At 37.2% G+C, this 12,608-nt stretch overlaps 1 protein-coding gene across 3 annotated transcripts in view; it reads left to right on the forward strand.

Annotated features, from left to right (window-relative positions):
* The window catches only part of PACRG (parkin coregulated), a 192,766-nt gene extending 180,944 nt beyond the window's left edge, over window positions 1-11,822 (forward strand). For all 3 annotated transcript variants that reach the window (XM_048938035.1, XM_048938033.1, XM_048938034.1), the window contains exon 6: window positions 10,724-11,822. In XM_048938035.1, the coding sequence (XP_048793992.1) occupies window positions 10,724-10,884 (161 nt within the window). In that variant the 3' untranslated portion in view covers window positions 10,885-11,822. The remainder of the gene's footprint in view (window positions 1-10,723) is intronic.
* Window positions 11,823-12,608: the final 786 nt, after the last annotated feature.

The raw sequence follows: 12,608 nt of genomic DNA on the forward strand, positions 1-12,608 counted from the left end.
TGACCAAGAGCATTCAGCCATATTGCTTACATTTTCTTTTGTCTGTTCCTCCCTGTCCTGACCTGTATGTGTCTGTATATGAGTGTTTTCCTTTTGAATCTCAGCAGATGTAGGTTTGTCTGCAACCAGGGATGGAAGATGAATTAGGGTTAGAATGATGAATGAATGATGCATAACAAAATTAAGATTACAATTACAAAAGGCAGCATAGCATGCTTTACCTAGATATTGGAGGATATGTAAGTGGTCATGTTTGTTTTATGCAATTACAAATATTCTCATCCTTGGCCTAAAGGCTTTTGCAAAGCAACGTGTCAGGGTAAGCACTCAAATGACCACTGAGTGGAGATGACCTATCCGTAACTAATACATTTCCATCAGCTTATAGATGCATTATATTTGCAGCAGTTTAGGACGAAGAAAGCAAAATATTAATCCACTTGAGAAACAGAGATTCTTCATCAAGCCTTGTTGTTGGTCAGGTTTATTGCTTTAGTAATGAAGCAAATGTATTTTAAAAGGTATCACAAACTGAACTGGAAATGCTGCACAGTTAGCAGCTGGATATTTTCTACATGAAGGCACCCATACAGATATGAGGAAGGTATTAGTAGTGTGAAGGGGGGTGGAACTTGCCCTGCTGAGCATGACATGCATCCTGTTTGCACACAGAAAAGCCATTTTTGCTTCCATGCTTATTCTCAGAATAGATAAGTTCAAAGGTCTATTTCAGTAAATGTGGAAAATCTAGTATAGGCTTAAGAGATTATGTGCTTATGGGTGATTATAATTATTCGGGTGTAAGCAATGTAAGAAATAGCAGCATTTTTTTTTTCTTATATATGCCAGTAGTAAATCTGTGTCATAGACACTGTAAATCAGAAAACTAGATTTTTAGTTCTTTCTTCTGTAAGTAAGACTTATGATTGCTTTTTATTTTTTCAGAAAAGCAGTATGTAGAATGGGGAAAATGATTCTGCATTAAAAAATGTTACTGAAACAACCCCAGTTTCTTAAAATAATGAACAAGTATAATAAAACTTTACAAAAGAAATATTTACATATTAAAAATATTTTCTGCTTAAAATATTTTGACATATTTAAATAATAATTTTATCCCAAAACAAGCAAACAAACAAAACCTGCTAGCCATTTCTGGCCATATTGGTTTTTATACACACATGCTGTTTTTGTTAGTTTTTTCTTTCTTGTGAACAATTTAGTTCAGACATCATAAGAATGCTTTTATTTTAATGAATTTGCACTACAGGTTAGGAACAGACTTTAAAAAGCACAGTCTAGAAGCTATGAGACCTATCATATAAATGGCTTTATTTAATGAATTACTCTTTAAAGAGTCATTTACTAATTACTCTTTAGTAATGAATTATGCATTGGGTAGTGAAGGGAGTAATCCTATGAAAGTTGCACAAGTGGCCAAACAAAACTTTTGTTTTGGTCTGTTTTAGGAGTGCATCTGTCCACCACATCTCAGAAGGTGGTTTAGTAGTGGTACAGGTTACTGAGGAAACATGTACAAGTGACTTCTGTCTTTCTACAGACCCACTGGTAGTATCAATAGCATTTTTTCCTAACTGCTGCTCCAGTTCAGTTTCTTTCAGTTTTTTTCAAATTCAGCAAAGCAGTTCTCAGATGAATGAAAATATCAGGCAGTTCAGGAGCTCACAGTATCAGCATGCTTTGCTCTTTGAGCCCTTGCAGTTCTGAAATCAAGATAGACAAAGAAGCACTTGTACTGGTGATAGCTGATGTCTAGCAATTATCAAGATAGGTTTTGTAGTTCCACAACATGCAACCAACCTCCCTTTCATTGATTTATCTCAGGAGAAGTGTGTTCAGAGAAATGTCTGATTCATAGGATGATAATAATGTCATTTAACATCAGCAAGAAGTGCTACAGAGTTCTTTAAATGCCAATACTTAAAAATTTTAAAAAGCAGCTTAGCTCAGAACCAGATTTGAAGTACTCAGTAAGCTGTATAGGAGAGATTGCATAACTCTTGTTCCTCAAGTCACCCTTCCTTCAGATTTCTACTTTACAGATAAAATGCCACAAGGTGCAAAGACTGGGACAACTGCCCACTGAGTTTTCTTTCTGTTTGGCCGGAGGCTCATGATAGCTGTAGTATGTCCTTCCCTAACTGAGTGCTGCGGGGATCAGGCAGGAGTGCTTTGTTGGCGTATCAAGGTAAAGCGTTGCTCCTCAAGCATTGCTGTAGAAGGCTGAACTGCTGCTAAGTGCAACTTCCCCATGACCTAAGCTATTTGCTTTTTGGCACGTAACTTAACATCCCAAACTTTATAACTTGTTGTGCTGGATGCTGCTGGACCTCCTGTTTTCTTCATACCTTACATCCTTTTGAATTACATATTGAGCAGCAAAAGGTGCAATGGTAATATAAGAAGGGCAAATGCTTTCCAGTCAGAGTCATTAGTGAAAAAGTCACCGTTACATACTTATCTTTCTTCATACTTAATAGAGGAAAAATTAAAATAATTTAAAAAAGACATGGATTTATGAAAGATTCCTAAAGCTTTCAGAAAAAAATCAGTCTGCATGTGGCATGTGCATGCAATGTGCATGTGCTTTCAAAATGCTTCAGCTTTCACAGTTCAAAAGCTGTGAACCTGCAGAATTATCACACCTACAGGACATGATTTTCCCTCTTCTATCAGCTTTACATTCCTGGAGGTATGGGACTATACAAAATTCTAGTTCTAGCAAAAAATTTTCTTTTTCTGCTGCAATGTAAAATGGGTTAGCTGTCAACCAACTGCCTTTTCATTAGAATTTATTTTATGTCCTTCCGTTTCTTATTTAAAAAGAAATGCAAATTCATGCCTTGGGAAAGTCATTATTTTTATTTATCATTAAATTTTTATTTATCGTTGATTCAATTGGAAAAACTCAGAAAGAAGCAATAAACTGCCTTAAAAAAAATAAAATACTTAAGTGTCACTAGAAAGTCCTAGCCATTTTAGTACAGGTATTTCTGGAAGTGAAATACTGTTTTCTCTATCTGGCTTCAGGATAAATCATTACATTCCAGTCCCAGTGCAATCTGTCCTTTAAACTGCATAAATTCTGCCCTTGTCCCATGGCAGTGAAAGAAATCTTGGCAAATCCACATGGTCATTCATATCTTACATCTCCTTGTCCCTTCTCAAATCACTGCTAAAACGCCCTCAGTTGACTCTGTGTTTTTGTTTATTTCATTTAATTAGGGTGCAGACAAGCTAGGAAACTTCAGACAAATGCAGGCAAATCTAGCCCCTTGCTCCAAGAATTCTGATGTGAAATTTTTATTATATTGCCCCATTTTTTGTATGGTTGATTTCAACCCACTGTTACAAAGTTACAAAAACTGTCATTGAGATCATGTAGTTGTCTGTGCGCTTTTTTATGGGCAAGTTATACCAGACAAGGTCCTGAAATGATAATGGTTTTGAATAGTGATTTTCAACACAATAAATTTCATTTGTATGTAACAGATGTCCAAAACATCAACAGTTAATAACACTAAAGTTCATTAGCTCCTTAAAGTAACGAATTACTGAGCTTTTTGCTTGCAAAGAAAAGAAACTGCTTTCCCTCTAAATCATTTTGGTTACATAAATACAAATATTCCAAGAGAGGAAGAAGGACAGGTTGTCAAGCATTGCAATTTTAATTATGAATGAACTCAGTGTTGAAAATTGGCTGTTGTAGCATTACATTTTATACTGAAAACAGCAATCCTAAAAGCATCTTGGGACTTTCAGCTTTGTCACTTTGAATTACTTTGAAAAGTGAATTACATTTATTACACACACACATACACAGATTCATTTGCCGTAGTTTAAATTCTTTTTTGCATTAATTGTGCCGTATCTGAATGAGAAAAAGTGTGACAAGGAAATGTATTTCACATCAGACCAGTAAAGCTATGCAAATTCTGCACCCAAAAACTTGTTTTTCATCTTAAATGAAAAAGAAAAAAAAAAAAAAAAGCTGTATTTACATGTGTCCAAAATGATTGGAAGAGCACCAGATTCACATAAGTGATGCAATTCTTGTTGCACTTCAAGCATGATTTGTGACCTAATTTTGCAACAGTAAACGGTGTACCAAGGCCACAGAGCTCTCAGATTTCAGTTTCTGCTCCCCTGTTGTGCATGCTGTTTATCTAAGATTATTTAACACTGCTTTGTTCAATACTCATTACAAGCGCAAATACAGGGAAACTTCAAAGTCTAAATTCATTAAATGCTTATAGAGGAAAAATATACAATAAGCTTTCCTTCTTTTATAACCTCAATGGTCGAATGTATTTCTTAATACCATTTGTTTCAGAGCCTTCTATTTCCACAGCGTTTCATTTCAACTTTAAAAAAAAATGTCTGGACTTAGAATGGATTACATCTGATGTTGCTAACATTTCCTGGAAATGGAAAACTGTGATAGCAGCTGTTGGCTTGGCTCATTTTCAGTTATTGGGATTTTTTAGTTTGTTTTGTTGGTTTGTTGTGTTGGGTTTTTTTTGTACTGCAGCAATTTACGAATAGTTACAGCTCTCTCCAGCAGCTTGCGTCATTAGTAAAACATCATCAGTCAGTCAGATGTTTCCTTTCCAATCACTGTGCTTCCTCCACTTACTGAACTATTTACTTTCTGAATAGTATTTATAGTAACTACACTTACATTCTAAAAGGAATGATAATTTATGAAATAAACTAAAAGCTAGCTGCATATGGAAGATAACAGTAGAAAGAAACTAGACTTTATGTTAGAGCAAAATGCCTTCAGTGAGAATCTAAGAACTCTTGTACACAGCTTCTGCAGGCAAACAATACCTAGCAAGTTCATACCAAAAGTATAAAGGTTTTTTTACTGGACATATGATGAGCAGAAATTTATCTGTATTAGTATTCATTCTAAATTCCAAGTATATGTGCTTTCTTCTTCAATTGAATTACTCTTCTGCAATCTCTGCAGAACCGTAGAATTGTAAAGTGATAAATATTCAACAGGAGTGATGAAAAATAGAATGAGGAGCCAAGAAAAGCAAGAGACAAGGAACTCTAAATGTTGATAGTGTCAAAAAACAGGTTTATGCATATTCAAAGGTAAGATCTGCTTATTTACTGGTACTTCCAGCTTTAATGTTTTAAGTGCTTTGAAAGATGCACTTTTTCAACAAATTATATTCACATAGTTTTAAGTGTTAACAAAATTTTATTTATTTTTCAGCCAGATACGTGCCCCTTTTTTCATACATGATTAAGTTTCCGAAGCCAACATTGTATATGCAGGTTAGCTTTTGTTACTGTGCCAGAAGTTTGGTTCTGTTTTGTATCAAAACAGACAATCTCCCCAAGAATTAACTTCAGCAAATCCACCTCCACTATCTATGCAGGTTTTAATGTTTAAAGAGCACTTCCCTTTATCACATTTGAAATGGCTGGTGAAAAGCACTGCCGTCATGAAGATCCCTGCACCATTTCTGGTTCTGGGATTACTCTGCACTGAGCAGTTTTGGGTATTTGATCCTGAGCAACGCGATCCAACGTTGAAAATGGAGCTGGCTTTGAGTAAGGCATCTGGACCAGATGACTCTGAAGGTTCGTTGCAACCTAAATTACTCTATGAGCTCTTCTTTCCAGTGTTCTAGCTTTGGAACAAGCTTCTGTGAGGCCAGCTTATGCTTCTGTATGCACATGATCTAGACACATCCTAAGAAACATTTAAAACTGATCATGTTTTCATGTGATCATGTTGCTCTGAGCCTTGAGTGGAAGACAGAATGTTATGTCTGGGTTGGTAGTGACTCAGAGTCATAATCTTTTTGCAGCTTTTCCTCTACCTAAGTGAAACAAACCAGCAGTGTCTCTCCATTTCTTAGTGGTCAGGAGGTTGTAGAGCCTTACCCTCTGACTTTTCACAGACTTACAGTTAAATGAAAAAAGAGACCAAGCCACGTTATCCTTCCTGGAGCTGGCAATTTCAAAGCAGTATTGTGAGTCAGAGCAGTGGGAGCAGTGCAGAGGACTCCTGTATCCTGCTGCACTGACTCACTGGGGGCTTTCGCTTTCCACTTCAGTCAGGAGCCCAACATCTTCTAAGACAATTAAACTAATCCTTAGGGGACATAGAGAAACTTCTTAAGCTCTGTTCTCTACCCAAGCAATAAGTTATGAGGAGTGAATCCTAATACACATACATACCAATCTGTATACTGTGTCCATCAGCTTTCATGCATGTTTTGGTTTTGTTGCTGACTTCTAGGAGGGATAAACTCCTGAAATATGACACAAAATATTTTAATGCCAGTTTGTACAGCTTAGCTGTGTACTGCTCTGAGATAAGCTTTTATGCATAAATATGATTCCATTCTAATACATCTGCACACTACAATGCCATCATTGTTGTTTTTTTTTTTCTTTTGAAGCAAAAATCTATGCAGTCAGTGGTTAGCTTGTTGGATTATTGTAATAGTTTTAATTGATGAGAAGGCCTGTTGGTTTGACTACAATAAACTATGTTAGCTGCTCAAAAGTAGTTTTTACCATAGTTAAATTTCACCGTAAGTAGTACTTTAATTATCTACAGTAAAAATTAAAATGCATGATGAAGGAAGGAAGGAAGGAAGGAAGGAAGGAAGGAAGGAAGGAAGGAAGGAAGGAAGGAAGGAAGGAAGGAAGGAAGGAAGGAAGGAAGGAAGGAAGGAAGGAAGAAAGGAAGGAAGGAAGGAAGGAAGGAAGGAAGGAAGGAAGGAAGGAAGGAAGGAAGGAAGGAAGGAAGGAAGGAAGGAAGGAAGGAAGGAAGGAAGGAAGGAAGGAAGGAAGGAAAATAAATAAAAAAGCAATGAACACAATGTGTATCACTCTACCAGTAACTAGTATTAGTTCAAAAATTCCTGCTAAGATCCTCTTGTTCCAAGACAATTTGAAATCAATATGTGTGTGTATGTATTTGTAAGTTCATCAGTAAAGAACATAGGAATGGTCTTTGAATCACAATTGAATTACAAAAATCGTTTAAGCTGTGGATGTGGGTCTTCCTTCATGTTGTCTTCAGAAATTTCTGAATTTCAGTATTGTTCTGTCCTCTAACACTAAGCATTCCTTGGACATCTAGCATCTAGGAAAATTCTAATAGAATCTATGACATTCCTATCCCTATACCTACCTATCTGAGGTATTCAATTCAATTTGTGACTTACAAGGAGGTGCTGTGACGTATTCCAGAGATTTTTTTTTAATAAAGCCCTATCTGAAATCTTGCCTGCCTTAATGTGATGTCTAATAATCTGAAAGAATACCAAGGCTGCTTTCAGATGCTAACAAATATCCAGAGGCAAGAACTTCAACATCTGCCCGAGCTTCAAGGGTTGGTTTACCTTTCTTGCTCACACCAGGATTTAAAAACTGCCCTGTGAAGCACTTAATGATTTGAGAGAAACTTGCTTCTTTAATGCAATACAATTTTATATTTGTAGTATTACCATAGAAAAAAATAAAAATGAAATGAAATGGAATACAAATAACACTAGATTTTCTTCAATATCCTGAGTCATGAATAGAAACATGTCTAGACTCAAATGCAAACCACATTTTAAAGCACAATTCAAATTCTTTTCCACTCCCTGCCAAGTGCTGAGTTTGGTCCCTGCGGGTCTGAGCAGGGTTTCCTCAGCTACAGCAGCTGGCAAGGAGCTGGCTGGTTCCATCAGCCTGCGCAGGTCTTGACAGGTGCCAAGCTTTTCACTTCACTTTCAAGGACCACAAAGCCCTTTGTGCATGATTTAGGAGACTGGGAACTGGGTTTTTGATCCAGAAAGGGAAAATGAGATGTTTTCCGGATTTTAATCCTCTAGATCTGTTACTAGTGCTTCAATGAGTTTCTTCTAAATGCAATAATAACATTTGCTCTGAAAAGAGCTCTTGGTGCATGATGAATTTGCCAGACATTTTACTTTGAGATCAATCTGACAAATGTTCTTTCTAGCATTTTCATGTTGATTTATTCTCCCTCACAAAGGACAACTTCATAAAGAACTTGAATCAGATCCATGTTCACACTTTACATATGCAACATTTTTGTGGCTGACAAAGTTGGCTCCTCATGCAAACTAACTTGGAATTAAAGTCAAATCAGAGAAGGGCATGCTGAGACCGCTATACTTCAGTAGCTATTTTTTTCCAGCTAGTCATCATTATTATGACTAGATATTTACCCTTAGGTGCATTGAGCTGATCATTCTGACTCATCCACTTGGTGGATGCTGTCCTGTTGGGTTAATTGTTATCTTTCTGTCTGAAAGATTTTTTAATTCCTATAACTGCACAGGGTAGCTATTTTACTACTTACCAAGTGACCTCAGTGCTGACATAACCTTTCTGGTATTGTTAGTCGTAACTTGTGTCATGACCTTGATGTGAATTATGCCTGTCTCGAGGATACAAACCTTCACACAGCACAGATGGTCTGCTGGAAAAAATGATAATGAAGGTCTGCACATCGCACCTTGTCTTCCATTGCAGATTACTTCCTTTACCATTGCCTCATTGTCTTAGGCACCTTTTGATCAAGGACCTAAGACATCATTTATCATACACAGTGCTCTAATGTAAAAGACTATAACATGGGATTCTGGAAAATGCTTTTGCTACCAGAACTATCCCTGCATCTTATTGTCCTCTTCCAAACTTGCTTAGTTCTCCATACGCAGTGTATCACCATTACTTCCAGAGTAGATTTTTTTTACTACATCTTTGAAAGAATGATGAAAGCTGTGTAAGCTCATTAACAGAGCATGTGTGTAGGCTTAAAATTACAGATAATAGACAAGTGGTTGGAAAGTCAGTAATTCCTTTGCATATTTGCCAAGACTTAGGTCGAGATTTAGGGGTTCCTTTGCCCAGTCTGGTGAAACCAGAAGCAGCTCCAGGTGTTTTAGGGAGTGCTGGCAGTGCACATGCAACACAAGTGAAGGAGGAGGTACAATTGATCTCAGGTGTTTTCTGCAAGAGCAAACCATGTCCATTCTAGACTCCATTTTAATGTTTTTTGTTGTTGTTGTTTTACTAACTGGGGGGAAGGGGAGGAGGTTTGCTTTTTTTTTAATTTTTATTTTGTATAAGTTAATCCCATTTTCTTTAATATTTCTTGTTTTCTGTCACTCCCAGAATCTATTACTTCTAAAATTATTGTCAATTAATTAAAGTAAATGTTGATACAACAGCTCTGGCTTTTCACATCCATGAAATATATTGTTAAATTATAAGAATGTGTCTGTGTGTTTAAGAGTAACCCTCACGAATAATTTAATGCCTTTCTAATCCAAAGCTCAGTCCTTGCATGTCACATCTGTTTTTGTGTAAATGTTCAAAAAACTGATATATACATTATTAACTTGGAATGTAATAAAATATTTTACATGAAAATTCAGCAAAAGGGTGATTTTTATCTCAGTATTCTTTGGCTTTGCTTCATGAGCATGGTGGTAAAGAGTCACAAACGTAACATTCAGATTCTTGAGCTTGGGTTAAGGAAGGGATGTAAGAGTGGGGTGCATCTGCACCCCATAGGACTTGTGATGTGGAACCAGCATTGGAAGCAAAACCTTCCCTCACACTTGTGTTCACCATGTTTCTAACGTGAAATACGGGCATTACAGAAAAAGTTGGTTGTGTTGTCTTGACTAACACATCCTTTGCTGGCTCAGACTGTAATAAGTAAGTGGAGGTGCATGAAATGATAAATGTGTGTCATGGGCACATTGCCACCACCACCTGGAGCAAGACCGCTGGCTGACTGTGTGTGGACTGCCCCCAGCAGTGTGACAGCCTGGCCACCACACTGCTCATGCTCAGTGTATATTACTCTTAACAAACTAGTTTTTATGTCTGAGAGTGTATCTATATCAAGGAAGTTTTCAGAGTACTGTTTTAAAATGAAATAGAATGTATTTTCCTCTTTAAAATCTCAGCATCATTTCTTACTTATGTATTTTGTGTTCTGACAGTTATTTACACTGCACATTTTTTGAATAATTACACTCTGTGTCTATAAATGTGTGCCACCCTTGCTACTCCATGTTAGAGAAAAAAAAACCAGTAAACGGTGCAGCATGTAGGGGCAGCAATGATTTGTCTTCTTGACATTGACTTAATTTTACACAATTTTCAGGGAGCAGAAGTTGAATGAGCGCTGTCCTGTACTCCAAACATCTTTTCTAGACCAAATGACATCCCCTCAACCAGAAACAGCATCGCCTGTGAATAGGATGTACACATGGAACAGTCCCAAAACAGCGCCTGTTTAAGATTTCAAAGCACAGCAATTATAGCTGAAGTCACATTCTGTAGATAAGCATTTACGCATCTGGCAGTAGAATTCAGTCCCAAATAAGCAATGTTATGAAATAACGTAGCAATGGTTTTAAGAGATTCGCTGTGTAACAGAGTCCATCTATATCTTATAATACAATGTGGTTTTTTTTAGTGTTTATTTGGATTTTCACTTGGATACTGAAGTAACGCATACATAAACAGCTTTTGAAGGCGTACAAAGTGGGAGCCTGAGCAGAGCCTTAAAGAGAAAAAGTTTCTAATAGAGGCATAGTGACTGACATGAAATTGTCTATGTAATTATTTCAAAGTGTAACAGCAAATTTAATATAATCTTTTTTCCCCCACCCCTTTTTCTTTTATTGATCAGTTAATTCAGGTGATGGGATAGACTACAGCCAGCAGAAGCGTGAAAATATTGGAGATCTGATTCAAGAGACACTGGAAGCCTTTGAGCGCTACGGTGGAGAAACTGCTTATATAAACATTAAGTACATGATCCCTACTTACCAGTCGTGCATATTAAACTGAGTGGTATCAAATGGGATGATTCCATTTGTGTTTAAAAATAACCAAAAACCTGTGTCTGACTCTGTGTGGCATCTTGTTAGTCATGCTTTTTTTCTGTACAGCTGCTAAAATAGTGGCTTCTGGGGCATTAGAGTGTTAGTACTATTGTGAACAAGTCTTTCCAACACATAAATAGTGCCTGTTCCTTTGATTACAATGGTGTACTGTGCTTGTTTGTTCCGTGAAAGAATTGCTTCTTTATGGCAGAACTGACTCGAGCAGGAATCAGAGTTAAACCTTCAGTTGTGTAGACAATAAAACTATAATTTTCATATGCAATTCAGCAATCGCTGTTCTGTGTCCGCTTGCCCTGAGGGTGATGTCAGATGCTGTAACAAGAAGAGTTTATGCTGACTGCTTAATAGGTGTTTGTCATGGAAGAGAAACACCAGTTCAGCAGTGTCTCTGTAGCAGCTGTGCCAAATAATGTGCACCAACATACAATAAAACTGTTGAACGTATATGTCCATTATAGTGGGAAAAGCTATATGGCCCATTATAAAGCACCGACAGAAAATTAATGAATGTCCCTTACACACTCATGGTCTAAGCTTCCAGGTGTTTAGAGCTTGGGTTCCTTCAGTAAACATCAGGCATGGCCACAATTTTGAATGAAAAAGACAAAAAACCAGAACTTAAATAAATCAGACAGAATATACAGTGTACAGAATATTCCAGATCCTACTGGCATTGTTCAGCTTGGTAAATACAGAATACAAACCTGTCTTATAGGATGCTGGATATTTATTTTAACTGCAAGGTTGCCATCGCTTTTCTATTATTATTGTAGTATACACATGTATAAGCAATATAACTATTGTCACAGTAATCCTCTACATTTCCTTCTTGCTTACTTTCTTCCTGTATAGCCACAACACAGAATTGACCATAGCTTTATGACTGGCTTTATTTCTTTAGATTCACTTCTATGGGATAAACCTACAAAAAAAAAAAAAAAAAAAAAAAAAAAAAAGCTAACTTTACAATGTTCATGAAAATAATTTAAAATTATCAATTTAGCTCAAAACAACTCAAGTGATATGAACCTTGTCTAAAAAGCATAACATTTCAAAATGTCCAGACTTTGAACTCATTTTGTATTTATTCTGGTTTCTAACTCTTAAAATATCATCAGGTTGCACTTTCAAGCATTTCTGCGTAATTGCAAGGTCTCAAAATGCAGGGTTTTTTTGTTAGAAGCATACAACTTTATCCAAGTTTTATCTGCTCACATGCACACACACTGCAAGGACTGCCTGTGCCAGAAGCATGGCCCTGTGCTGCCCCGTTCCTTTGGCTGGGCACAGGGCGCGTGGGGTGCACCTTCCAACCCACTGAAATGCTGACACTAGACATGCTTTTGTCTGCTCTGATTGTTAGCTATAAACATTTGTCTTTTCTCTCTTTCTTTTCTTTCCTGTGACTGAAGGACAAGTCAGGAAGAATAGGAGCTGCCACACTCAAGGGTGCCACTGGCCGCAGTAGCTGCTCAGCCATGTTTCAGACCCCCCTGCTGCAGTGTACCTGCAGTGTCACAGGCTCTGGAGACTTTCCTTCTCTGCTTGGTTTTCAGTTATTTCTGTTTTCTTTTACACGCAGCCAGAGTTTCCCCAGGTCACTAGGGTTCAGGCAATGCCTGTGCTGTGACTAAAATGCACCTGTGACAGACAGGCACAGCAAACACA

This window comes from Lagopus muta, chromosome 2 (genome assembly GCF_023343835.1).
Source record: "Lagopus muta isolate bLagMut1 chromosome 2, bLagMut1 primary, whole genome shotgun sequence".
Taxonomy (NCBI): Eukaryota; Metazoa; Chordata; class Aves; order Galliformes; family Phasianidae; genus Lagopus; species Lagopus muta.